This window comes from Pelophylax lessonae (assembly GCF_965119305.1).
Source record: "Pelophylax lessonae genome assembly, chromosome: 1".
Taxonomy (NCBI): domain Eukaryota; kingdom Metazoa; phylum Chordata; class Amphibia; order Anura; family Ranidae; genus Pelophylax; species Pelophylax lessonae.
The window spans coordinates 320,671,866-320,696,980 of NC_138768.1; the positions used below are offsets into that span (position 1 = coordinate 320,671,866).

The window sequence follows — 25,115 nt, forward strand, 5'->3', positions numbered from 1 at the left end:
CAGGTTTAGATCGTCAGGGGGGGGTGAATCGAGATCGCGATTTTCATACGATTAATCGTGCAGCTCTAGCTCAGGTGTGAATGGAGCCTAAAGGACCGGGCCTATTTCTGTCACTTGTTGTTTACAAGTTAAAATCAGTATTTTTTGCTAGAAAATGACTTGGAAACCCCAATACACTTTTTTGAATTAAAAAAAAATTAAGAAAGCGGTAAAGTAATGTGAAAGAGAATGTTACGCCGAGTAAATAGATACCCAACATGTCCTGCTTCAAAATTGCGCATGCTCGTGGAATGGCGACAAACATTGGTACCTAAAAATCCCCATAGGGGACGCTTTAAAAATTTCTTCAGGTTACCAGTTTACAGTGGAGGTCTAGGGCTAGAATTATTGCTCACGCTCTAACAATCGTGGCGATACCATACATGTTTGGTTTGAACACTGTTTACATATGTGGATGCGATTCGCGTATGCGTTCACTCCTGCGCATGAGTTTGGAGGGACAGGGCGCTTTAATTATTATTATTTTTTTTTTCTTATTTTACCTTTATTTTTACACTGTCCCCCCTTTTTTTTTTTTTTTTTTTTTTTTTTTATTAATTTATATTTTTATCACTTTTCTTCCTACTACAAGGAATGTACACATACCTTGTAATAGAAATAAGCAGGACAGGTCCTCTTTTATGTGAGATCTGGGGTCAAAAAGACCTCAGATCTGACATCTACCCTTAAAAGAAAAAAAAAAAAACAAACATTTTTTTTTCAGCAAGGAAAAAAAATGGGCCCTCTAATGCCAGTGGGCGGAGGCGACTTATGACGTTGCTCCAGTCCTCCAAGGCCATAGAGTTGAGTAGGGGCCATCTTGCCCTAATTGGCCTTCCTGCCTGGGACTGCAACGGACCGATTTGTTTTCCCCGCTACTAACGGCTCCAGAAAGCAGGGAAAACGACCAGGAAGCGGTGGGAGGGGGACACCTCTTCCACCACCTATAAAAGTGATTTATTTTATGTGAAAGAGGACTGCTGGCCTTGTTAGAAAATACCGGTGTTATGGCAGCTGTCTGCTGCCATAACACCGGTATTTAACATCAAAGTACTGGTGTAAAACTGCGGCGGGCAATGCGGATGTGATTAAAGTGGTTGTAAACCTCAGACAGGAAATGTGAACAAAGCATATCCCTCTATAGTGTGTACTTGTCTCGATCCAGAGTACTAAGTGGCATTCTGTCCGCTGCTTCAATCCTCTGCTATCAGCATTAATCAATTCTGACAGATTTTCCAGACACCAAGAGAAAAAAGGTGGCAGGGGAGGGTTCTCCAGCTGATTGATAGCCTCAGCTCTGTTGCTGTGTGAAGGAGGGCGTGTCCCTTCCCTCCAATCAGCTCTCAGAATTCATCTCACTGATTGAATAGGATGATTTGTTTCATCTCTGTGTATCACCTGAGGATGGTCACTTCTCTGGGTATATGTAAGGGTTTCTAACCATGTTAAAGTGGTTTTAAAGGCAGAACGTTTTTTTAGCTTCATGCATACGCATGAAGAAACAAAAACCTTCTGTGTGCAGCAGCACCCCTAATACTTACCTGAGCCCCATCTTAATCCAGGAATGTTGCACAAGAGACTCCGCTGTCCAGGACTCTCCCTCCTGATTGGCTGAAACAATGGTGCCCACTGCTGTCATTTCAGTGAGTCAATGAGGAGAGAGAGGGGACGGGGCCGAGGAGAGAGAGGGGACGGGGCTGAGCTGCAGCTCCATGTCTGAATGGACACACAGAGCAGCAGGTCAGCATGAATGCCCCCATAGTACGCTGTCCCTTTAAAAAGTATTGTGGGGGTTAGCAGTCATGTGACTGTGATTAACTGTCACAATGGTCACATGATCGGGAGCCGGTCCTATGACCAATGGTCGCTAGTCCTATGACCAATGGTCGCTAGTCCTATGACCAATGGGAGCCGGTCCTATGACCAATGGTCGCTAGTCCTATGACCAATGGTCGCTAGTCCTATGACCAATGGTCGCTAGTCCTATGACCAATGGTCGCTAGTCCTATGACCAATGGTCGCTAGTCCTATGACCAATGGTCACTAGTCCAGACTTAGTGCTGCCTTATCTGCTTTGCCTCTGTGCTAGGAGTGCGCAGTGAGCGTGCTTGCAGGACACACATCAGCTGCCCAGTGACTCGTATGTGTGGTTTGTGGGCGTTAGAGCCCACCCTTTTGTTGCCCCACCTATGTTTTTACACCGGTAGCAACAGAGATTCATGCCTCATATGTAGAAAATTCTGCCACTAAGTTATTGCACTGCTACGTGTGGAGATATTTTGCAGAGTTTTTTGTTGAGTATATTAAAGTGTAACTAAACTCTAGGGTCCATATACACGGGACGCTGGAAATGGCCGTTTAGGAGCAGTTGGGCGTTTTTTTTTCAGAAGCCCCTGAACCCATCTACATTTTATCTTATCTGTCCATGTACACAGGGTCGTTTACAGTCATTTGCAGGCAGTTGCGTTCAGGGACTTTTTTTAGAACGCAATTATTTGCGTTCGAACGTGTGTTTCCCGGCGTTTCAAACGCGTCCGAACGCGATGACCCTCGTTTAGCGTTCACGTTTTTCCATTTTAAAGGGGAATAATTTTTTTGACCTCTAGGAGCGCTTCTAAACGCAAACGCCTGCTAAACGCGGGTACAAACGCGACCGAACGGACGTTTCAAACGTCCTAAAAATTCCAGCATTCAAAGGGACTTTTAACAACGTCCCGTGTACATGGAGCCTTACAATGCATTTCTCTTATTTGCTCCCTTTTGTTCCGTTCAAAAAAAAAAAACACATTTAATGGTTTGTTGGTCTGTTTGGCAAGTGCTGTCCGTCCATTCAGAAATTCCATGCGCATTCTACCTCTGGACTGTTATCAATTAACATTCTTCCCTACTATCTCCATGGAATACATAACATTTCCCACTGTTAGGGTCCTTTCACACGGGCTTTCCGCCCGAGGGACTCTTGTTTTGCTCAGTGGGGGATTGATCCGTCGATCCCCGCTGAGCAGGCGGATGACAGCTCCTTTTCTACTTAAGCTGGATACACACTATACAATTCTCTATAGATTTTTTTCCTTTAGATTTACCAATACCATACAAGATGAGGTCAAACCTAAACACTTTCAATTTGTATGCAATCAGGCAGGCCCTTGCACTACATAGTTCAAGGTAAATCTTATGGGCCATACACACTATACAATTGTCTTTAGATTTTTCCCTTTTAGATTTACCAAAACCATACAAGATGAGGTCAAACCTAAACACTTTCAATTTGTATGCATTCAGGTAGGCCCTTGCACTACATAGTTGAAGGTAAATCTAACAACAAAAGTTGTATAGTGTGTATCCAGCTTTACTTAGCAGAGACAGACCTGTCAGAGGCCCGCTCTCCTCTATGGGAGATCAGATGATAATGGACCGCCTGTCCGTCTTCATCTGATCCAATCCTCCAGACCGGATCGGGTAGCAGTGGGTGTCAGCAGAGATGTCACCTCTGATATCCGCCGCTCCATAAAGGTGCATGGAGCATCCAATCAGGTCGGCCTGAAACACTGACAGGCAGACGTGATCAGAAAGCCTTATGGTGCAGAAAGGGAGGTGTTATGTAGTCCGTAAGACCCCTTTCACATGGCCTTTCCGATCTGGTCCGCCTGTCAGTTTTTCAGGTGGACCTGATCGGATGCCCCATGCAGCTCTGTGGGGCAGTGGATGTCAGCGGAGACATGTCCCCTGACACCCGGTGCTATCTGATCCTATCAGGGAAATCCAGATGGATGGAAACTTTATTTTCCACCCATCTAGAGGATCGGATCGGATGAAAATGGACAGGTGGTCCATTATCATCTGATCTCCCATAGAGAAGAGTGGGGATCTGACAGGTCTGTCTCTGCAAGTAAGTAGAGGCAAAGCTGTCATCCGCCTGCTCCTATCCCCACTGAGAAAAATTGAGTCCACGAGCGCACCACTCATGTGAAAGGACCCTAACACACTTCCCATCCTAGGGTGACAACACTAGTTGTCACCCTAGAACAGAGAGTGTGATAATGGCAGGATTGCTAGATTCAAATAAAAGGGGGGAAAATGTGCAAAAAGAAAACAAATGCAGCCACCACATCTAAGGACTGGTACGCTGCGATACGTTCATTTTTTGTTCTTGGGTGTTGATATGCTTGAGGGCCGGTTCACATTTCTGCGAGTGCGCCGATCGCATGTAATTCGGAGCGCACTGCTCCTTCATTACATGCGATCGGAGGTGCGGATGCAAATTCAGCCATACTTTGTATGGCTGAATTCGCGCTGTATCCGCACCAAACACGCACATGACCCTTTTTTCCAGCCGCATCAGGATCGGATCGCACAGTGGTTCACACTTGTGCGATCCGATCCTGTGCAAATTGTCAGATCGCACTGCGATATGCGATCAAACTGGGGGTGTCGTTAACATATCATTGACACCCCCAGCGTATCGCATATGGCAGTGTGAACTGCCAGATGTGCGTTTGCGATGCGGGAACACGCTGCATATTCGCAGCCTTCCCGCATCGCACAAGTGTGACCCGGCACTCAAAGCCTAATTGAACTCTATCAGGAAATTCACAATTCAGTGTTTTTAAGTGTTGTATCGCTTTAAGAACAACCCACGCCCCCCAAGCCCCCTGGCAATAAAGTTAACAGCGGATATATGACAGCAGTCGGAGCCGCCCCCCTGCTGAGTCTGAAAAAAGCCATGCAGCTGGCAGGAAACATACATCTAAATATACTGTGAACTGTACCCGTAGAAAGGGCTTTCCCAAACATCAAGAGGGTGTTTTCATGACAAACGCAACTTTAGTTGTACACAATAACAAACACATAAAAGACCTTGTGTGTCTGTACAGGTTGTCTCTGTACTCCCAGTGGAACAAAGGTGATCCTATTGATTATTTATTTATCTACCAGTTCTTGTGATAGAAAGTTGTTCATTTTGGTTAAAATGATGCTACTTCTCGTCAGCGGGTGAAAGGAAAATTCCTTTTACCCATCTGAAGGTTCCAAGGTTAAAAATATTTTTTATTGTTGTCATATTTTATCTTATCTACAAGATAAATGATCTGCTTCCTTTTTTCTTCTGAAAATATGACTCTATATTCGGGTATATTGACTGTCCATAAATGAGTAAGCGAATGAACTGTCTGCAGCTGACGTTAGATCCGTGATGGAAGAGCCATGGCACATTGCCGGCGTCTTTATTATTCCAGGTTATGAAGGGAATTGCGACACAAGGAAATGTTTGGTAGCCGTGCACTTACCATTCCAGTTCACTTTAAAATCAAGCTTTTCCTGCTTTGCAGTACTTTTGTAATCTTCCGAGGTTTTATTGTGTTTGATGCTCAGTACGTGAAGAGAGATTCAGCTTCCCACTCACTCGATTTTTGGCAGGAATAGAATTTTCCCAACAGAAACCACATACACTACTAGAAATGTGTTCATTTTGAGAAAAAAAATTCCATCTTGCGCCTCCAAATTTTGCTCATTACAGCATTCAAATGTCAAAGTCCATTTTACCCCACCAACTATTGGAAAATCAAATGAATACTCCGAAAACAAACCTTTTCTAACCAAATTCTACCAGTCTATGGCCAACTTTACTCCTCTACTTTTTTGTGTCATCTTTGTGTGTTTAAGAAGATGGATTAGGAAGTTTGGGGTGGAGGAACTTGACTGGCCTGCTCATAGTCCTGACCTCAACCTGATAGAACATCTTTGGGATGAATTAGAGTGGAGACTACGAGCCAGGCCTTCTCGTCCACATCAGTGTCTGACCTCACAAATGCTCTTCTGTAAGAATAGTCAAACATTCCCACAGACACACTCCTAAACCTTGTGGACAGCCTTCCCAGAAGAGTTGAAGCTGTTATAGCTGCAAACGGTGGGCCAACTGAATATTGAACCCTACAGACTAAAGCCTCGTACACACACAACGAATTTCCGCCGACCGGTCGCCCGTCTTTTGTCCAGGGTGGTGTCTGTTGGTTGGAATGTGCTCTAGACTGCACACGAATTTTCCCGTATGACAGAATTCTATTTTAGAAGTGATGTCATGTGTTGGATTGCTTTCTATGTGTTCTTTCGTCTCTGAGCATGCCCAGTCTTGCTCATAAGATTTTTCCCCATCGAAATCTGTACTAATGAGACAAAAATCGGACGTGTGTTGACGGTCGACAAAAATTATATAGCCTGCACACCAGAATTTTTTCGGCCGAAAAGTCTGAGTCGGTTGTCGGAAGCACCATACTAACAAGCCGAAAATCTGCAGATCGGTCGTCGGACGAAATTTCCCTGCCCAATTTCTTATCGTGTGTACGGGGCTTAAGAACGGGATGCCATTAAAGTTCAGGACACTATATGGGAAGAACCTGCATGTAAGCAGGCAAAGCAAATGCAAGGTTAACAACCTTCCTCCTCCCACTTGCTCTCAGCTGAGCAAGGTGGGGGGCAGGGCCAGAGAGAGGGGGCTGAAGCAAGCGGTCTCAGCTCTCCTACTCTCTATGCTGTGTCTGCTACAGATACAGCATTGAAAATGGAGAAGACCACTCCTAAGGGCTCATGCATACTGCATCTCAAAGAAGCAGCTCCTACAAGCTTTTGAGCTATTTTTTTGGCTCGCATTTTTTTTTTTTTCTGCCTGGAACCCCCCCTCCTTATATTGGCCAATGTGTCCATGTGCACTATGGCTTTTTCAGGAATTTACAGGCATATGTTCTTAGGAAGCTGCTTTTACAGGCATTTTAGCTTTTTTCTCTGCCAAAAAGCTTGAAGAAGCTTATGCTCTTTTGCGCATTTTATTGAGCTTATTTTACCTTTTTCACGCATTTTTTTTTTTTTTTTTTCACAAACCCTCTCCTCAGCTCTTTTTTTTTTCTTTTCTTTTTTTGTGGGCATTTTTGGGCACTTAGGTGTCTTTTCTGCTCAAAAGCTCCTCTCAAAAATGCGAGTTTGGGGGGGGGGCAAGGGGGGGTTTCTGCCTGTAAGAGCAAATGCCTGTTAACTCCAAAAAAAGCCATAGTGTGCATGGACTTGGAGTTTCCAGGCAGAAAAAAAATGAGAGCTCAAAAGCCTGTAGGAGCAGCTTCTTTGAGCTTCTTTGAGATGCAGTGTGCATGAGCCAATACAGACAGAAAAAAAAAAAAAAACACCAAGCTTACGTTTTTGAGAAGAGCTTACATTTTTGAGAGGAGCTTTCAAGCAGAAAAAATGGCTAAGCGCCCAAAAAAGAGCACAAAAAAGCTCCAGCTTTTAGGTAGAGAAATAAAAGCCGAAATGGCTGTAAGCCCTCGTTCACATTGAACGCGGCTTTGATATTGTGCGACTTCATCTGAACTCAAAGCTGCATTTCAGTCCGACTTCATGGGGCGACTTGGAAGACATAGGTCTATTGAAGTTGCCAAACGTAGCGCAGGAACTACTTTTGGAAATCGGTGCGGTGTAGCACTGATTGGGACTGTGCCATTGTTAGCAATAGGCTGCGATTTGACATGCGATTTTGACCTGTCAAATCGTGCCGATATAAACAGGGGCTTCAAGGAGCTTTTTTGGAGCTGCAGTGTGCATGAGCCCTAAATAACAAAAAGGCACGCTGTGGGCATCAATGGCTGACTAGCCTCTCATGCCATTATCTAGGCTTTAAATCCCTCACACTGTGAACATGTCACATCCAGTCAAAACATTCTTGTTGATTCGTTTGAATTAGTGCTAACATTGTCAGGCACGTTAAATATGATCCTCTTTTACGTATTTGTTTGGCAGTGAACAGTAAAAGATTTATGGTACAATTTCATTCTTTAATCTGTGGATTTAGCTTGCTGTACAGCCGTGTTATCTACAGCTATAAGTGAGGTTATATTTTTACAGTTCACTTTATATGTGACTGGGTGTGCTTTCCTTTCTGTAGTTTACAGACTGTAACCATTTCATTTGTACAAACTTTCCATCGCAACCAACACTATTACTTGGAGCACAAGCAGTATCCTTGTGGTTGTTTCACAGTCCCTGTAGAGGGGAAGGTAGAAGGGTCCATCCAGTTTTTGGGTTTACGACATTGATTGGGTTTTATCTAGAGGCCCAAGCAGAGCAGATTAATTCATTGAAAAGCCACGTGATGCCATGTGCTATGTCAAATTTCACCTTCATTTGGCTCCAGGCAGCCGTTAATGAAGGTACATAGCTGAGGTAATGGAGATATGAGCTTTAGCCATAGGCACATCTCCTGACTGCTGAGGTAAATTACAGAAGTCAAAGGCCAGCAATGTATTCTGTAAACAATGAAAGTTGTAGGTTTTGAACTGATAAAAATGTTATATATTCCTAGAAGTAAGGCATTTTAAAATCATATAGTTCAAATGCTATTTTCACTGACGTCTGAGTCGCAACCCAAATTAAAGTCCCGTGATAAAGGTGGCCTGGGACCCAGGCAAATAAGGCCTAACACCATAGAAATCCACTATTGTTGTTGTTTTTTACATGCACACAGATTCCTAACCTCGAGGATTATTCAGCTAATTACATATAATCTTTAGCCAAAATGGCAGGTATTGCACATATACTTTAAAAAATTAAAAAGGGAATTTAACATTAGGGGTTTGTTCACATATGTGGCCCAGGGTGTGGTAAAACCAGGCCGTTTAGCTGCAGTTTTTAGGGCACACAGATATGCAGCTGTACACATGCCATGGTTGTGATGCTGTGCTTCTTGGCCATGGCAAAATTAAAACAGATGTCACAAGCAGCATTTCACATTTGGTGGGGGTTACTGTTGCTAAATGCTTTCAACTGCCCCCCCCCCCCCAGTTGATGCCACAGCCTCCCCACAACCTTGGGCAATGCAGACGACTGTGGTGCGGCATTTATAGGTTTAGAGCAGCCAGTGAGGAGGTAACATATCACCTCTTCACCACCACCAAAGATCTCTTTTCAGATGGATGCCACATATGTGAAGAAGCCATAAGGGTCCATTTTAACCATATCCGTTGGGATGAAGCATTGGCCAATGGAGTCCTCAATGCATAGACTTGTAATTTGCCTTATGTTTTATGTATCCAATTCACATGGCTGCAGTGTGGAGTAGTGTGCGGGGGAAAAAAGTAGAAAATGCCACATTTTTACACAGCGCAGTGTGTTGCACAAAGATTAGTGAAATGTCATTGTGTGATATTTCTTTAAAGTTCCAAAAAATAAAGATAAAAAAGGTAAACCGTGTGATGCATTCTAAGTAATGTTGCACCGATATCGTTTTTTCGGCCAAGTACGAGTTCCAATACTTTCAGTTAAGTACTCACCGATACCCAGTACCAATACTTTGCGGTGTGACTTGCGTCAATACAAAATAAATGGGCGCAAATTGCACTGCAAAGAATTGCATGCAATTTGACTAGGAACGCAGTGCAATTTCCCCCGCCGCGTGTGTGTAGAAAGGGAAAATTGCCATCTAGTGGGCAGTTTATTAAAATTGTTAAAACGCCCATTATTGCATATCTGGTCAAAATGAAAAATCTGCATAGGTGTCCTGTTCCTGCCGATGATAGAAAATCACGGCCGCTGGAGGAGAAGTTCCGGGACCCTGTGGGTATAGGGCGAGATGTCAGGTTGGGGGTGGATCGCCTATACATCTCCTCCATCCTTTTGAGCGCCTTCAGCGGCCGTGATTTTCTATCATCGGTGGGACCTGGACACCTATGCAGATTTTGCATTCGACCAGCTATGTATTAATGGGAGCTCTAAATTTTTTTTAATAAACTGCCCACTAGGTAACGCTTTTCCCTTTACACTTACACGCGCTGTGGGGGGGATTGCGTGCTATTCGGACAGGAATCGCTCTGCATTACTGATCAAATCACATGCGATTCTTTGCAGTGTGATTTAATTTTTTTTTTTTTCCCCCATTCATTTTGTATTGACACAAATCACACCGCAAAGTATTGGTATCAGGAGCATTTTCATGAATATGAGTACTTGTGAAAATACTCTGTATCGGTGCATCCCCAATTCTAAGGCTAGGTTTACATTCGTGTGACCCATGGGAAGGCATGTAGTCGCATGCCATCCTGCACCTGCAGAAAAAAGGCGTTGCATGCACCATTCATCGTACTGGAATCTGCACTGCACTATGCGGTTTCCCCATAGCCACTTTTTCTGAAAAGGTGCAGGGACCTTTTTTACCGTGTCTTCAGTGGGTACAGCATCCTATTCAAATGAATGGGCTGCTGTGCTTGGGCAGACATGGCCATTGGGAAACCGTGTAGATGTTAAGCAAGCCTAACCCCACATTGCGCTGCACCTTCAACGCAAACCAGTTGCTGTTGTGAATGGGCCCTAGAAGTCATATAAAGTAGATTTATTACATAAAAGGGGTTCTGGTCCACATGTCTGTCTAGATATGTCATTATAGAGTATGTTTCTGTGGACTTTCCCAAAGCGTATTCATGGGCAGCTGACAGTGAAGTGGCGTTTCCCACAGTTCCAAAAATACTGTGTACTTACAGCAGTAATTCTAGAATGACTTTCCTTGCTGGCTGTAAGATGTGTTTCTGTTCTGACATTCTCGCCTTTACAGGAAATGTTGACTCATCGCTTACCGTCAAACTGTACCCTCATCGAGTTTCACAAGGCACTATGCCACAGACAATTCTGTGTCATAGCTATAAAATAAACTAAGTAAACTATCCAATGGTTAAAAAATCCACGATTAAAGGCAAATTTTGGGTCGAATAAGAGCGAGTGTCCCTGTCAGTTTTTTTGCCATCTATGTCCCATTGGTAAGATTTTCCTGCAATTCCTGTCCTATAGCCACAACAGGAAGAAAGGGGAAATCCCTCATAACGTAGGGAATCCTGAATCCGTGTCCCTATTGGAAGATTTGAGTAACAACCCAAAATTTGGGGGGTTTTTTATTTCTTTCATACTCAGTGATCACTGTAAACTGGACAAACAGAGAACGGGAATCTCTCTCTAAAGGTAACACAGGCTGCAATTGCAACCTGACAGGTGTTCTAATCTCTCACCCCCATCCAAAACAAAAAAAATTACCTTTCGTTATACTTACACTAAACAAGGCCATAGATGGCCAGCCTTAGGCTCCTTTACACGGGCGGTGTGCCTGATGGAGTCCGTTCTGCTCAGCAGGGGATCGATCCACCGATCCCCACTGAGCAGGCAGATGATAGCTCCGTCTCCGCTCTGTGTGCAGAGATGGAGCTGACAGATCCCTGCTCTCCTCTATGGGGAGATCGGATGAGAACAGGCCGCCTGGTCGTTTTCATCCGATCCGATACGATCCTCCAGACAGATGGAAAATAGGGTTTCCATCCGTCCGGATTTCACGGACAGGATCGGATCGGATAGCAGCAGGTGTCAGCGGAGATGTCTTCGCTGACCTCCGCCGCTCCATATGGCTACGGCGGATCGGATTGGAAAGCCCGTGGGAAAGGGGCATTGAAGTGGTTGTGAAGGCTGAATTTTTTTTTTTTTTTTTACCTTACTGCATTCTGTGCATGAAGGTGAAAAACCTTCTGCATGCACCCCCACAAAACCTTACCTGAACCTGATCTCAATCCAGCGATGTGCACAAGAGCCTTGGGTATCTCTTAAGGACAAGCAGGGCTCAGGAGCGAGCACGCACAGGTGCCCCCAAAGCAAATAGCTTGCTATGGGGGCACTTGGAGGGGAGGGAGGAGCCAGGAGTGTTGGCGTGGGGCTCAAGAAGAGGAGGATCTGGGCTGTTCTGTGCAAAACCATTTCACAGAGTGGACTTTTTTGGTTAAAAAAAAAAAAACAGGCCTTTAGTATTTCTTTTACTACTCTCGATGTGGTCAGGCCAGATCCACACTCCCTTGAACGTCCCTGAACAAACCAGTTTCTAGGTAACCCTAACCAGTCTATATCTGGCTGTGCGTCAGAGTCGTTCTAATAATACAATAATGGAATTTTTCATTTCTGCTGAACAGGAAGGATGCCGGGCACAAATTCCAGGCATATCTTTCTCACAAAAAAGGGTCATTCTGTTCCTGGGACGATATTGTTTTGGCTGGACCGTACATCTGATTAAAATGTAAGCTGGCAGATTCTCAGAGAGAAGCAGACCGTGTTATTCAGCCTACACACAGCTGCTTTCTATGGCCTAGAATCTGAAAGTAAACTTGTACTGATAGATTCTTTATGTATCTGGCCAAATTCTGAAGGGAGAAAGAAAGGTACCATTTTATGTTTCTTTTAATTACCAAACTCTTTCCTGGCTGAGCATTCACCACCCGCCGCTTTATAATAAACGCTGGTATTGAGAAGAGTAGCAGTGTGCAGGAAAGTAGATGGGATGTAGGACAAAGCTGTACTGTGTTGTAGAGCTTAGGTTTATACCCTCTAAATAAGTCAAATTAAACCGCAGTAATTGTTAAACAACGCAAAGATGAGCTGTGCATTCACTTCAAATTATTTGATTCATTTTTCCTTTGGGGGATCAGGAAGAAAATTTTTTGCCTGCTGGAGCAAGTTGGACCATGCTTTATAGGGGTTTTTTCTTTTGCCTTCCTCTGATTCCACTTTGGGTATAGGGTCCTGTATATGGAGGTTGGGTATAGGGTCCTGTATATAGAGGTTTCCTATTTGTCTGTCTGTTTCAATTGGTTAAACAACCTATAAAACTACTATAGCTGAAATCTACTTTGTTTACACAGTCGCCACTTGCAGAAATTAGACTAAGGCTCCGTTTCCACTACCGCGGCTACAAAGTCGTGCTACTTCTAGTGCGACTTCGTAGTGAAAGTTGTTTGCGGCTTTCAGTGCGACTTGTCCCTCATTATAGAGGGAAGTCGCACTGAAGTTGGCCCAAAAGTAGTGCACAAACTACTTTTGAAGTCGCCGCAACTCAAGTCGCGGCAGTGAAACCGGGCCGAATTGAAAGGAATGGCTTTTGGCTTGCTGTGCGACTTGACATGTGTCAAGTCGCACAACAAGTCGCAATAGTGGAAACTAAGCCTAATACACTAGCCGAAAAATCGTTCGAAAATCTGTCATTTGGTCCGTTTGTTAATTTTTCGTCCAGTTAATGGGCACAAATAGAAAATCGGTTTTACTTTTCAGAGCTGAAAAATCAAAGGAACAGGTTGGAAGATTCTGCCGAACGATAAATTGAAAGGTTAATGTGTTTCAATAGGCATGTGTGACAAAATGAAAAAAAAAAAACGGATTAATTTAAGTCCATTGAACAATTGATCGATCAAAATTCAGTCATTACATGATGGCACGATCGTCTGCTCTCACGGCCGAGTGTTTGTTTTTTGAAAATGAGTTTGAACGATTTTTTGTATTGCGTATGGCCAACATAAAGCTGACCATACACAAATGGATTTCTTTTGCTTTGCCTGCGGGCCAACACATCTCTCTATCCATGCTACTAAAAAAAAGTGAAGATGGTTTATCTCCCCTGCTGACTGTTGTATTCTGACAGCTGTCAGAATTCCCAAACAATGACTGCGGCTGATTGGCTGACAGTTTTTTTTTTTTTTCTTTTTCTTTTTCTTTTTTTTCTTTCCTCCTGGCTCCTTCGATGTAGCTGGTTGACCTACCTAAACCATCAGGCAGACCCTTGCACTACATAGATGGTGATGGATCTAAAGGAGAGTGTTCAGTTACATCAGTATAGAAAGTGTTCAAGTAACCAGATAAAGAATTTGGTTCCTAAAGCCTAGAAAGGAAATATATTGGTGTGTTTAAGTTTTTTGAATAAAGTTTCCCTGTGGTGTTGGTTGCCTTGGAAACCTTGAGCTCTTAATTTCCGTCCTTTTCTAAGAATAGCGGTAACGTGATAAAGCTTAGGCCAAGAGCTATGTAAAGGAAACGAGTTCATCATGTGGTTCTTGTTGCGTTTTCTGGAGCAGTGACTCGGAGTAGCAGTGGGATGCTTGTCTGGGGCTCTCACGTTACTACTTGATCTACTACTACTACTATTACAAGTGTTTTGTAAGACCCCATAATTAGAGAAGTATTTTCTCTTGGGGTAGATTTAAACATGCTAAATCTCCCTTGCCTATGAAGTAGACCTGAACGATTCTGGATAAAATGAGAATCACAATTTTTTTTTTTTTGCCTAGAATAAAGATCTTGATTCTCAGCGTAACATCATCTTTTACATACATACATACATACATACATACATACATACATACATACATACATACATACACAAAAAATGGGCTAATTTTTAGTTTTTTTTTTTTTTTAATTAAAGTGTATTTTTTTCCAAAAAACTGTTTGAAAGACTTTTGCACATATACAGTGTGACATAAAAGATTGCAACAATCGCGATTTTATTCTCTAGGGTCTCTGCTAAAAAAAAAATATATATATATATATATACAGTGGGTACGGAAAGTATTCAGACCCCCTTAAATTTTTCACTCTTTGTTATATTGCAGCCATTTGCTAAAATCATTTAAGTTAATTCTTCTTCCTCATGAATGTACACATAGCACCCCATACTGACAGAAAAACACAGAATTGTTGACCTTGTTGCAGATTTATTAAAAAAGAAAAACTGAAATATCACATGGTCCTAAGTATTCAGACCCTTTGCTCAGTATTTAGTAGAAGCCCCCTTTTGATCTAATACAGCCAGGAGTCTTTTTGGGAAAGATGCAACAAGTCTTTCACACCTGGATTTGGGGATCCTCTGCCATTCCTCCTTGCAGATCCTCTCCAGTTCTGTCAGGTTGGATGGTAAACGTTGGTGGACAGCCATTTTTAGGTCTCTCCAGAGATGCTCAATTGGGTTTAAGTCAGGGCTCTGGCTGGGCCATTCAAGAACAGTCACGGAGTTGTTGTGAAGCCACTCCTTCGTTATTTTAGCTGTGTGCTTAGGGTCATTGTCTTGTTGGAAGGTAAACCTTCGGCCCAGTCTGAGGTCCAGAGCACTCTGGAGAAGGTTTTTGTCCAGGATATCCCTGTACTTGGCCGCATTCATCTTTCCCTCGATTGCAACCAGTCGTCCTGTCCCTGCAGCTGAAAAACACCCCCACAGCATGATGCTGCCACCACCATGCTTCACTGTTGGGACTGTATTGGACAGGTGATGAGCAGTGCCTGGTTTTCTCCACACATACCGCTTAGAATTAAGGCCAAAAAGTTCTATTTTGGTCTCATCAGACCAGAGAAACTTATTTCTCACCATCTTGGAGTCCTTCAGGTGTTTTTTAGCAAACTCCATGCGGGCTTTCATGTGTCTTACACTGAGGAGAGGCTTCCGTCGGGCCACTCTGCCATAAAGCCCCGACTGGTGGAGGGCTGCAGTGATGGTTGACTTTCTACAACTTTCTCCCATCTCCTGACTGCATCTCTGGAGCTCAGCCACAGTGATCTTTGGGTTCTTCTTTACCTCTCTCACCAAGGCTCCTCTCCCCCGATAGCTCAGTTTGGCCGGACGGCCAGCTCTAGGAAGGGTTCTGGTCGTCCCAAACGTCTTCCATTTGAGGATTATGGAGGCCGCTGTGCTCTTAGGAACCTTAAGTGCAGCAGAAATCTTTTTGTAACCTTGGCCAGATCTGTGCCTTGCCACAATTCTGTCTCTGAGCTCTTCAGGCAGTTCCTTTGACCTCATGATTCTCATTTGCTCTGACATGCATTGTGATCTGGAAGGTCTTATATAGACAGGTGTGTGGCTTTCCTAATCAAGTCCAATCAGTATAATCAAACACAGCTGGACTCAAATGAAGGTGTAGAACCATCTCAAGGATGATCAGAAGAAATGGAAAGCACCTGAGTTAAATATATGAGTGTCACAGCAAAGGGTCTGAATACTTAGGACCATGTGATATTTCAGTTTTTCTTTTTTAATAAATCTGCAACAAGGTCAACAATTCTGTGTTTTTCTGTCAGTATGGGGTGCTATGTGTACATTCATGAGGAAGAAGAATGAACTTAAATTATTTTAGCAAATGGCTGCAATATAACAAAGAGTGAAAAATTTAAGGGGGTCTGAATACTTTCCGTACCCACTGTATATATGTGTATGTATATGCAAAAAATACACATTTTTTTAACTTGTAAGCAATAAGTGTCAAAAAAAGGCTTAGTCTTTAAGAGGTTAAACTGCCCTCACTTAGGGTCCTTTCACACGGTCTGCCTCCGTTGGCGGACTCCGTGCTGCTCAGCGGGGGATCGATCCGCTGAGCAGGCAGGTGACAGCTCTGTCTCCGCTCTGTGTGTGAAGATGGAGCTGTCAGAGCCCCGCTGCTCTGTATGGGGGGATCGGATGAGCGGACTGCCTGTCCGCTCGCATCCGATCCCCTGGACGGATGGAAAATAGGGTTTCCATCCGTCCAGATTTCACGGACAGGATCGGATCGTATAGCAGAGGGTGTCAGGGGACCTGTTTCGGCTGACATCTGCGGCCCCATAGGGATGCATGGAGGATCCAATCAGATCTGCCTAAAAAACTGACAGGCGGATCAGATCGGATCTTTCGTGTGAAAGGGGCCTTGCAGACAGAAATTAATTCCTTTGATCTAAAAGAACGAAATGATACATTGTGTTTTTATAGTTATCTAGCGGCCTTAACAATGTTGATAAACATTCATAGAGGCTCCTTTTTTTTTTTTTTTTTTTTTTTTTTTTTTTTTTTTTTTTTTTGACTGCTATGAGTGAGCAGAGAACAGCTCTGTATGAATGCAGTTCTAGGATCGTGAGGGGGGGTTGGGGGAGACTGAATCGAGATCACAATTTTTTTTTTTTTTTTTTTTTTTTTTTTTTTTTTTTACGATTAATTGTGCAGCTCTACTATGAAGCCAGATCAGTGTTTGGATCACACTCCAGGGACTACTAACAGGCAGGGAGGAAGTAATGCAGCACTTCCTCCTTTCACTGACCAGTCACAGGCTTAGGAGGGTCCAGGATGACCTGGGCTCAGAATGAGTGAATTAAATAATGTTGGCCATCAAACTGAGGACATCTAGTGGCAGAAAAAAAGTACTGAGGGGGAAATCTTTGCATTTAAGCTGAACATTTCAGCAAAAGTTGTTTGTTTTTTTTTTTGTTTTTTTTTTATCCTTTGATTAGCTATTCATGTTTATCTTGGCATTTTTGGCTGGAATCGTCTTTAAGGTGAATCTGTGTTCTTTTTTCAAACTTCTAAAAGTAAATTCCTGTCTAAATGCAGCCTGTATAAAATGCCTGCTACTTCCTCTATTGGTCAGAAAAGCTGCTTCTGTGCCCCTCCCAAATTTAGTTTCAGTATTAATAATAGGGCATGACATGACGTTCTTGCTAAGCTCTGCCAAGTCCTTGCGAAGTCCTTCTTTGTCCAGTGAAACCACCTCAGTGGACAGTAATGGCACTGACATAGGACAGGTAGGTGGCAGCTAGGAGAGTTTAGATATAAAATCAGGTTAGACCAGACTCCATTAACAAAGCAAAACTAGAGTGCCTTTCTAAAAGGCAACACCTGGCATCTTGTGGTTTCTTCTTTTGGGCCCTACTCTTAACAATTTGAAATGGAAAAATTGTTCACTTTCATTGGTTTTCCAATAAAATGGAATGTTTGAATGGTTGTTTTGCAGTGACTGCAAGAGCCACCGTCCTACATCCATAGAAATAAGCTGTCACCTCAATACTGTTTCAGTCTAGAAATATAAGAGAACTCCTTTAAATCTAGATCCATGTCTTTCAATCAAATGGTAAAAACTTGCTACAGGGTACTTGACAGCTGTTACAGGAGGCAATAACGTACTGGTTGATTATGATCATGTGATCTTGGCATCTAAAAAGACATTTGTACAAGTCGTGTAATCTTAAATTGTGTTTTCAGGTACACGTATGAAGAATACCAACAAACCGCAGACTGGCTTTTGGCTAACACAGATCACCGCCCTACGTTGGCCATTGTATGTGGCTCTGGACTTGGAGCTTTGGGTGAACTGTTGAAGGACCAGGTGGTTTTCCCCTACAGTGAAATCCCCAACTTCCCACACAGCACAGGTATGTTAACTAAGGTAATAAAAAGATCTGTTCCTCTAAAGCAGGGGTCTTCAAACTATGGCCCTCCAGTTGTTTGGGAACTACAATTCCCATCATGCCTAGACATGTCTGTGAATGTCAGAGTTTTACAATGTCTCATGGGATGTGTAGTTCCGCAACAGCTGGAGGGCCGTAGTTTTGAGGATCCCTGCTCTAAAGAATATAGTGAAGTACAAGACTAAGGGATGACTGAGAAGCTACAAAAAGACATACATTTGTTTCAATGGCTTTTTTAGTGTGATAAATATTTAACACATTTGTGCATATAACTTGTTGCGCTATATGTAGGGGCTGTTCTAATGAGTACAGAAAGGAATGTCTAATCTTTTCTGTACTCTCCTCTACTGCAGTCCATAGTTAATCCTTTCTGTACTCTCCAGTCCCTGGATAATCCTTTCTCTAATCTCCACTACAGTCCCTAGCTAATCTTTTCTCTGCTCTCCTCCTACAGGAGTCACTGACTAATCCTTTATCTACTCTCCAGCCCATGGATAATCCTTTCTCTAATCTTATCTACTACAGTTCCTGGTTAATCTTTTCTTTTCATCTCCTCTACACCAAAACAAGCCAATCCTTTCTCTACTCCAGCCCCTGGTTAAGCCTTAAACTAGCAATACATTATACAATTTTCTTGTTTAATTTCCCTTAGATTTACCTTCAACTATGTAGTGCAAGGGTATGCCTCATTGCATATAAATTGAACGTGTTCAGGTCTGACTGCAAATTGATGTGGTTTTGGCAAATCTAAAGGGAAAATTTGTACAAAATCAATACAATAATGTATGGGCAGCCTTACAGTTCCTGGATAATCCGTTCTGTACTGTCCTCTACCATAGTTCCTGGTTGATCCCTTGTCTAATCTCCTTTTATTACAGTCCATGACTAATCCTTTTTCTGCTCCCCTCTGTTACACTCCCTGGCTATTCCTTTTTGTACTGTCCTCCATTTCAGTCCCTGGCTAATCTATTCACCACCCCCTCTACTACAATCCCTGGCTGATTCTTTCCCCACTCTTCTCTACTATAGTTCCAGAAAGTGGCGGCTGGTGCTCGGTATTTTGGGGGAGGGGTGGAAAACCAATGCACCCCCCCCCTTCCCCTAACGGATGGAAGGACGGCAGGTGGGCTAAACAACACACCATATTCTCTGCCCCCCCCCCCCGAACGACCTGCCTCCTTTTCTCGTGTCCGAACCAGGGAGTGCTGGATGGCTGAGTCGCTGGCCAGTAAGATCGCTTCTCCTGTTGGCCAATGGGGAAAGGGGTCTCACAACCCTCTTCCTGATTGGCAGGGAGGAGAAATAGTGTGACCATAGCGAATATTTGCTATTGCCATACAACTGGGTGGGCTCAGGGCACAGTGCACACCCTTTTTTGAAGCCTTATTAGAGGCTGTGGCTCTAATCACGTGCTTCAAAAAGAAAAAAAAATCCTCTATTGGAATCCATGCATCCGGCACCCTGCATGTAGATTAGGGGGCTGGATGCATGGCTGGGGGGGGGGGGGGAGGCAGCGCCCCCTGCGCCCCTAATGAACGGGCTGCCACTGGTTCCAGACCTCTACTCCCCTCTTTTTTTCAGTTTCTGACTAATCATTTTGAAATGCTCTCCAGTCCTTGGCTAATGCTTTCTTACTTTCCTCTACTATTTCCTGGCTAATGTTTTCTCCACTCCTCTCTATTGCAGTTCCTGGGCATGCTGGACGTCTTATATTCGGGAAACTGAATGGGAAACCATGTGTGTGCATGCAAGGACGGTTCCACTGCTACGAGGGTTACCCATTGTGGAAGGTGAGATTTTTTTTTTTTTTATAAAGGCTTAGAATCATGGCTACGCCCTGGAGAACAGTAGCACAGGTACATGGTTCTTGACCATTTATGCTCCTGAACAACAGTTACTGTTTTTCTAGTCAATCTTTAAAAGAAAAGCAAAGAACATCAATGAACAGAGAGGAAAACACCTACCTAAAACAGGCAGACTTCACAACACAAGTGTCCACCACTTGCTGACCGCCCCAAAGCAGATTTACAGCTACAGGGCAGCCGCGCTGCGCAGAATCGTGTGTGTGTGTGTGTATTTTTTTTATATATATATATATATATATATATATATATATATATATATATATATAGTGTGATTCTGCACTTCTGGATTTTGGGCGCGAGTGCATGCCACTGGCACCCACTGATCATTCGGTACTCTGACAGAATGACAGTCTGCCTGGCTAAACAGGGCAGATTGTCATTCTGTCAGAGCAGAAGACATGGATCCTTTTGTTTCTGTAAAGCAGAAACCCCGATCCATATGTTAACCCCTTCCCTGACAGTGTCATTAGTACAGTTACCGTGCATATTTTTGTATTGGTGTCACTGGTCCCCAAAAAAGTCAAGTATCAGTTAGGTGTCTGATTTGTCCGGCGCAATATCGCAGTCCCACTAGAAGTCACTGATCACTGCCATTACTAGTAAAAAAAATATATTAAAATATCCCATAGTTTGTAGATGCTATAACGTTTGCGCAAACCAATCAATGTTCGCCTTTTGGGTTTTATTTTACCAAAAATATGTAGCCAAATACATATTGGCCTAAATTGATTAAAAAAAAAAAAATTCTTTATTGGATGTGTTTTAAAGCCGAAAGTAAAAAAAAAATATATTTTATTCTTTGTTTATCGCTCACAAAATAAAAATGCAGAGGTGATCAAATACCGCCAAAATAAAGCTCTATTTTTTTTTGGGGGGGGGGGGGAGGACATACATTTTATTTAGGTACAGTGTCGCACAACTGCGCAGTTATCAATTAAAGTAATGCAGTACCGTGTTGCAAAAAATGGCCTTGTCAGCAAGGGGGGGGGGGGGGGGGAACCTGAAGTGGTTTATAGACCAGATGAATGCTGATATATAAATCGGTTACTTGTTGCTCATTACCAGAGATGTATAGTAACGAAGTAGAACTACTTAAGTACTTTACTTAAGTACCGTAATGCGGTATCTGTACTTTCCTAGAGTAGAATTTTTTTCTCCTACTTCTACTTTTACTTCACTACATTTTTTCGATGATTTCGATACTTCTACTCAAGTATTTTTTTTTTGTGCTGCATAGTTACTCGTTACTTTTAAAAAAATTACTACTGCCAGAACAGTAGATGGCAGGTTGCATAAAGCTCAAAAAAATGTGTATAATGTCATTTGTAAATCAGCGCATACGAAAATAAAGGCTGTGTATAATAAAAGCTGCTATACCAAATCTTTCCAATAAAAAGAAAATGTGAAACAAACAAATAAATGGTGCTACAGCGATTAAAGTGCATCAAGAAACTACTAACAAACACAGGTTAATCATTTGAATAAATCATTTGAAATAATAAAAAACAATATGATGTTCAAACTTTTGACTTCTTTCTTTAATAACTACATAACACAGTACTTGTACTTCTACTTTCAGTACTTGAGTAGAATTTTTTTTTCAAAACTACTGGTACTTTTTACTTTTAGTACTTAAGTAGCAAATTTTTTGAAAAAACTACTTGCAATACTTAAGTAAAAAAAATGTTGAATACTTTAGTACTTCTACTTAAGTAACTTTTTCTGCGAGCACTTCCACTTCTACTCAAGTCACTTTTTGATCGAGCACTTGTACTTTTACTCAAGTAGAAATTTCGAGTACTTTATACAAGTCTGCTCATTACATGCTCTCCAGTGTTTTTGAAATAAGTCGCCAAATTTCATCAAATCAACTAGTACATGGCAAAAGTCTAAGATCTATATGGTATAAAAACTCTTTATTACAGAAGCATCTTCAATACAGAGATTACTGTAGAGGACCAATATCAGCCCAGCCAACTTTAACTTGCGCTCCTGGTGACACTCATGTTAGGGATAGAACTGGCCATCGGGATTCATTTCAAAGTTTTGAAGAATTCTACATTAAATATGTTTTTTGAATGGGGGTTAGAGTGTCACTTGCATGTAGCCAATTATTGCTCATGTGAAACTTTGACAGAATTTTTTTTTATATAGTGCATGATGTTGAATTTAAACTTTAATAATGTTTACTTTATGTCCTTTAAGCTTTGGAATCATAAGCTGTGTTAACATAATTTATATTTATTTTCAGGTGACGTTTCCAATTCGTGTCTTCCGCCTTATGGGTGTAGAAACACTTATTGTCACCAATGCTGCTGGAGGCTTGAATCAGGATTATAAGATTGGGGACATTATGGTGATAATGGATCACATTAATATGCCAGGATTTGCAGGACAGAATCCACTCATTGGTCCAAATGAGGATAGGTGGGTTCAATTTAAATCACTGGTTTTGTCCTTTTACTTCAGTAAACCCTATATGGCAGGGAAATGCAAACTGTGGCCCTCCAGATGTTGCAGAACTACAAGTCCCATGAAGCATAGCAAGACTGACAGCCACAAGCATGTCACCCAGAGGCAGAGGCATGATGGGACTTGTAGTTTTGCAACAGCTGGAGGGCCACAGTTTGCATATCCCTGCTATATGATATTCACAAAAGAAAATGTAATTATTCTACAGTAGAGTAACACGTTGCTAAAAATACTGTCCATAAAGATGAATGCTCAGCCATGCATTTATGTTTATACCCAATGAGAAATGAGTGGGAGATGCATGCAAACAGGTCCTGTGTTACCTTACTTCAGGGAAAACAACTGTGGACAGATACTTTTTTTAAGCGGTTATTTCCCTAAGAAGCATTGGGGTAAACCGGACGGTCTGATGCTCCTCATAGGTATGGCATCTTGGCCTAATCCATGCAAAATTTCTCTCACACCAACTGTATAAATAGTGCTTGAATCCGTTAAAAATGGAATGTCACTTTTTTGTTTTAAGAAATTGCTCCGTGTTCAAACTGCCTAATTTATTCTCTCACTTTTCTATCTCCAACAGGTTTGGTACTCGTTTTCCCCCCATGTCTGATGCTTATGACAAGGACTTGAGAAAGCTGGCTCTAGGAATTGGGCAGGAGCTGGGCTATGTGGAGAAAATGAGAGAAGGAGTATACTGTAGCCTTGGGGGACCTAACTTTGAGACTATTGCTGAATGTCGAATGCTGAACAGTCTTGGGGCTGATGCAGTGGGTATGTACTAATTTTTAATCTAAAAACAGCAAATAGACACAGATATACAAAATGTACACAGAGGAAACGTAATCAAATTTTCCTAAATACAAGGTAGAGCCTGACATATTGCAAAGCAATTTCCAATTAATTGTTCCATAAAATGTGCAAGTATCTAGGAAGAAAGCCAGGTTGTTGTATACCTGTAGTATATACTCCTTTTTGTGAATAAAATATAGGCATTCAGATGTGCAGCATATATTTAGCTTGCAGAAATCTACAAATGGCATGCACAATCATTCTTGGCAACTTGTATAGAGTTTACTTTGATCAGCCGTGTAAATTATTTTATATTTTTAAATGTATTCTTTTGAAAACCTTGTGGCTTTTGTAGTTTTTCGAACACCTCTCACCTAATTTCTTTTTTTGCCCTTTGTGTTATTCAGGAATGAGCACTGTTCCAGAGGTAATTGTGGCCAGACACTGTGGCCTGAGGGTCCTGGGCATGTCTCTTGTTACAAACAAGGCTGTTATGGATTACCACAGTGAAGCAATTGCTAGTCATGAAGAAGTGCTGCAGGCTGGAAAAGACAGTGCCAAATTCCTGGAGAAACTGGTTTCTCTACTGGTTCAGCGCATAGAACCAAACAATAATGTGTGTTAAATATGGTGGAACTTCATGGGTGGAGAAAGCATAAGGCTGCTATTCTATTCTCTGTTCTCTTGAAAAAGGGCCAATCACTCATTGCCTCTTAGTTGAGTGTAAATCTGGATACACACTGTACAACTTTTGTTGGTAGATTTCCTTTAGATTTACCTTCAACTATGTAGTGCAAGGGCCTGCCTGACTGCATATAAATTGAAAGTGTTTAGGTCTGACCCCATATTATATGGTTTTGGTAAATCTAAAGGGAAGAATCTAAAGAAAATTGTATAGTGTGTATCAAGCTTTAGCGTCATCTAATCATGACACATTAACTTATTCTCTACATGTAAACTGTACCCACATACCAGCATGTGGCACAACAGCACATTCCTCAACTGCAAACCAATATCCAACTATCCTAATGTCCACAATTCATTCCTCTGCTGCACACTCTGACATATACCAATATTTAAGGGTTTACAACATGTTTCACACTTGTAGATACTTTTATTTATGTGTCCAATATTCACTCCATTGCTCTCTCATTTTACCTTGAGCCTGAAGTGTTTTGTAATAAGACAATTGTGTTGGTTAATAATGTTACTATTTTAACTTTAATAACTATTATTTATTTTTATTAAAAATCTTGCACGTGCATGTTACATTATTTTAAAAAGATGGTCCAAATTGTAAACATGTATGATAATGGGGTTGTAAGCAGAATAAATAATTTAACGGTTAAATTAATGAGTTACAAGATCAGACGTAAGGGCCAACTCATAATGCATATGTGCACATGTAATACAGCACAACATTATTTAACTGTTCTTTTCATCATTAGCAGTTAATTATTACCTTTTGTTTAAAGGTGTTAGTTGGTACCAAATAAAAACTGTTGCTAATCAAGGTTTTGTAGGGACTTAAGGCATTCATTCGGTAATTCATCTTTTTGCCCTGATAGGCTGATTAAAAAAATATATAATCAATATCATTGAAAAAAAAATGCTCTTTTGCACATTATGTGACCATATTCAGAGTGTGGTAATGGTGCTGATTGTTATTTAACTGGGTACACGTGCACGTTTCTCAGGCGAACTTTCCTAATCCATTCTACTGTTTTGCAGTACTTGGCCTGATATAAAGCCTTTTGACTGTGACTCAAACAAAATAAAACCTAATCTGTTACCATCCTTTTTGTAAATGTAAAGTTTCACAGAATACAAATTTTAATGGTGAGATGAGAGGGGGACATGTTCGTTTCTTGACCGAAGAAAGTGACTTTAACCACAGAATTCATAGTTCCTAGATGGCTA

General features: G+C 42.0%; 1 protein-coding gene across 2 annotated transcripts in view; it reads left to right on the plus strand.

Moving 5' to 3' along the window:
• Positions 1-23,850, plus strand: part of PNP (purine nucleoside phosphorylase) — a 54,666-nt gene extending 30,816 nt beyond the window's left edge. For both annotated transcript variants that reach the window (XM_082244048.1, XM_082244047.1), the window contains exons 2-6: positions 17,864-18,033; positions 19,756-19,859; positions 22,186-22,361; positions 22,987-23,177; positions 23,603-23,850. In XM_082244048.1, the coding sequence (XP_082100174.1) occupies positions 17,864-18,033; positions 19,756-19,859; positions 22,186-22,361; positions 22,987-23,177; positions 23,603-23,820 (859 nt within the window). In that variant the 3' untranslated portion in view covers positions 23,821-23,850. The remainder of the gene's footprint in view (positions 1-17,863; positions 18,034-19,755; positions 19,860-22,185; positions 22,362-22,986; positions 23,178-23,602) is intronic.
• Positions 23,851-25,115: the final 1,265 nt, after the last annotated feature.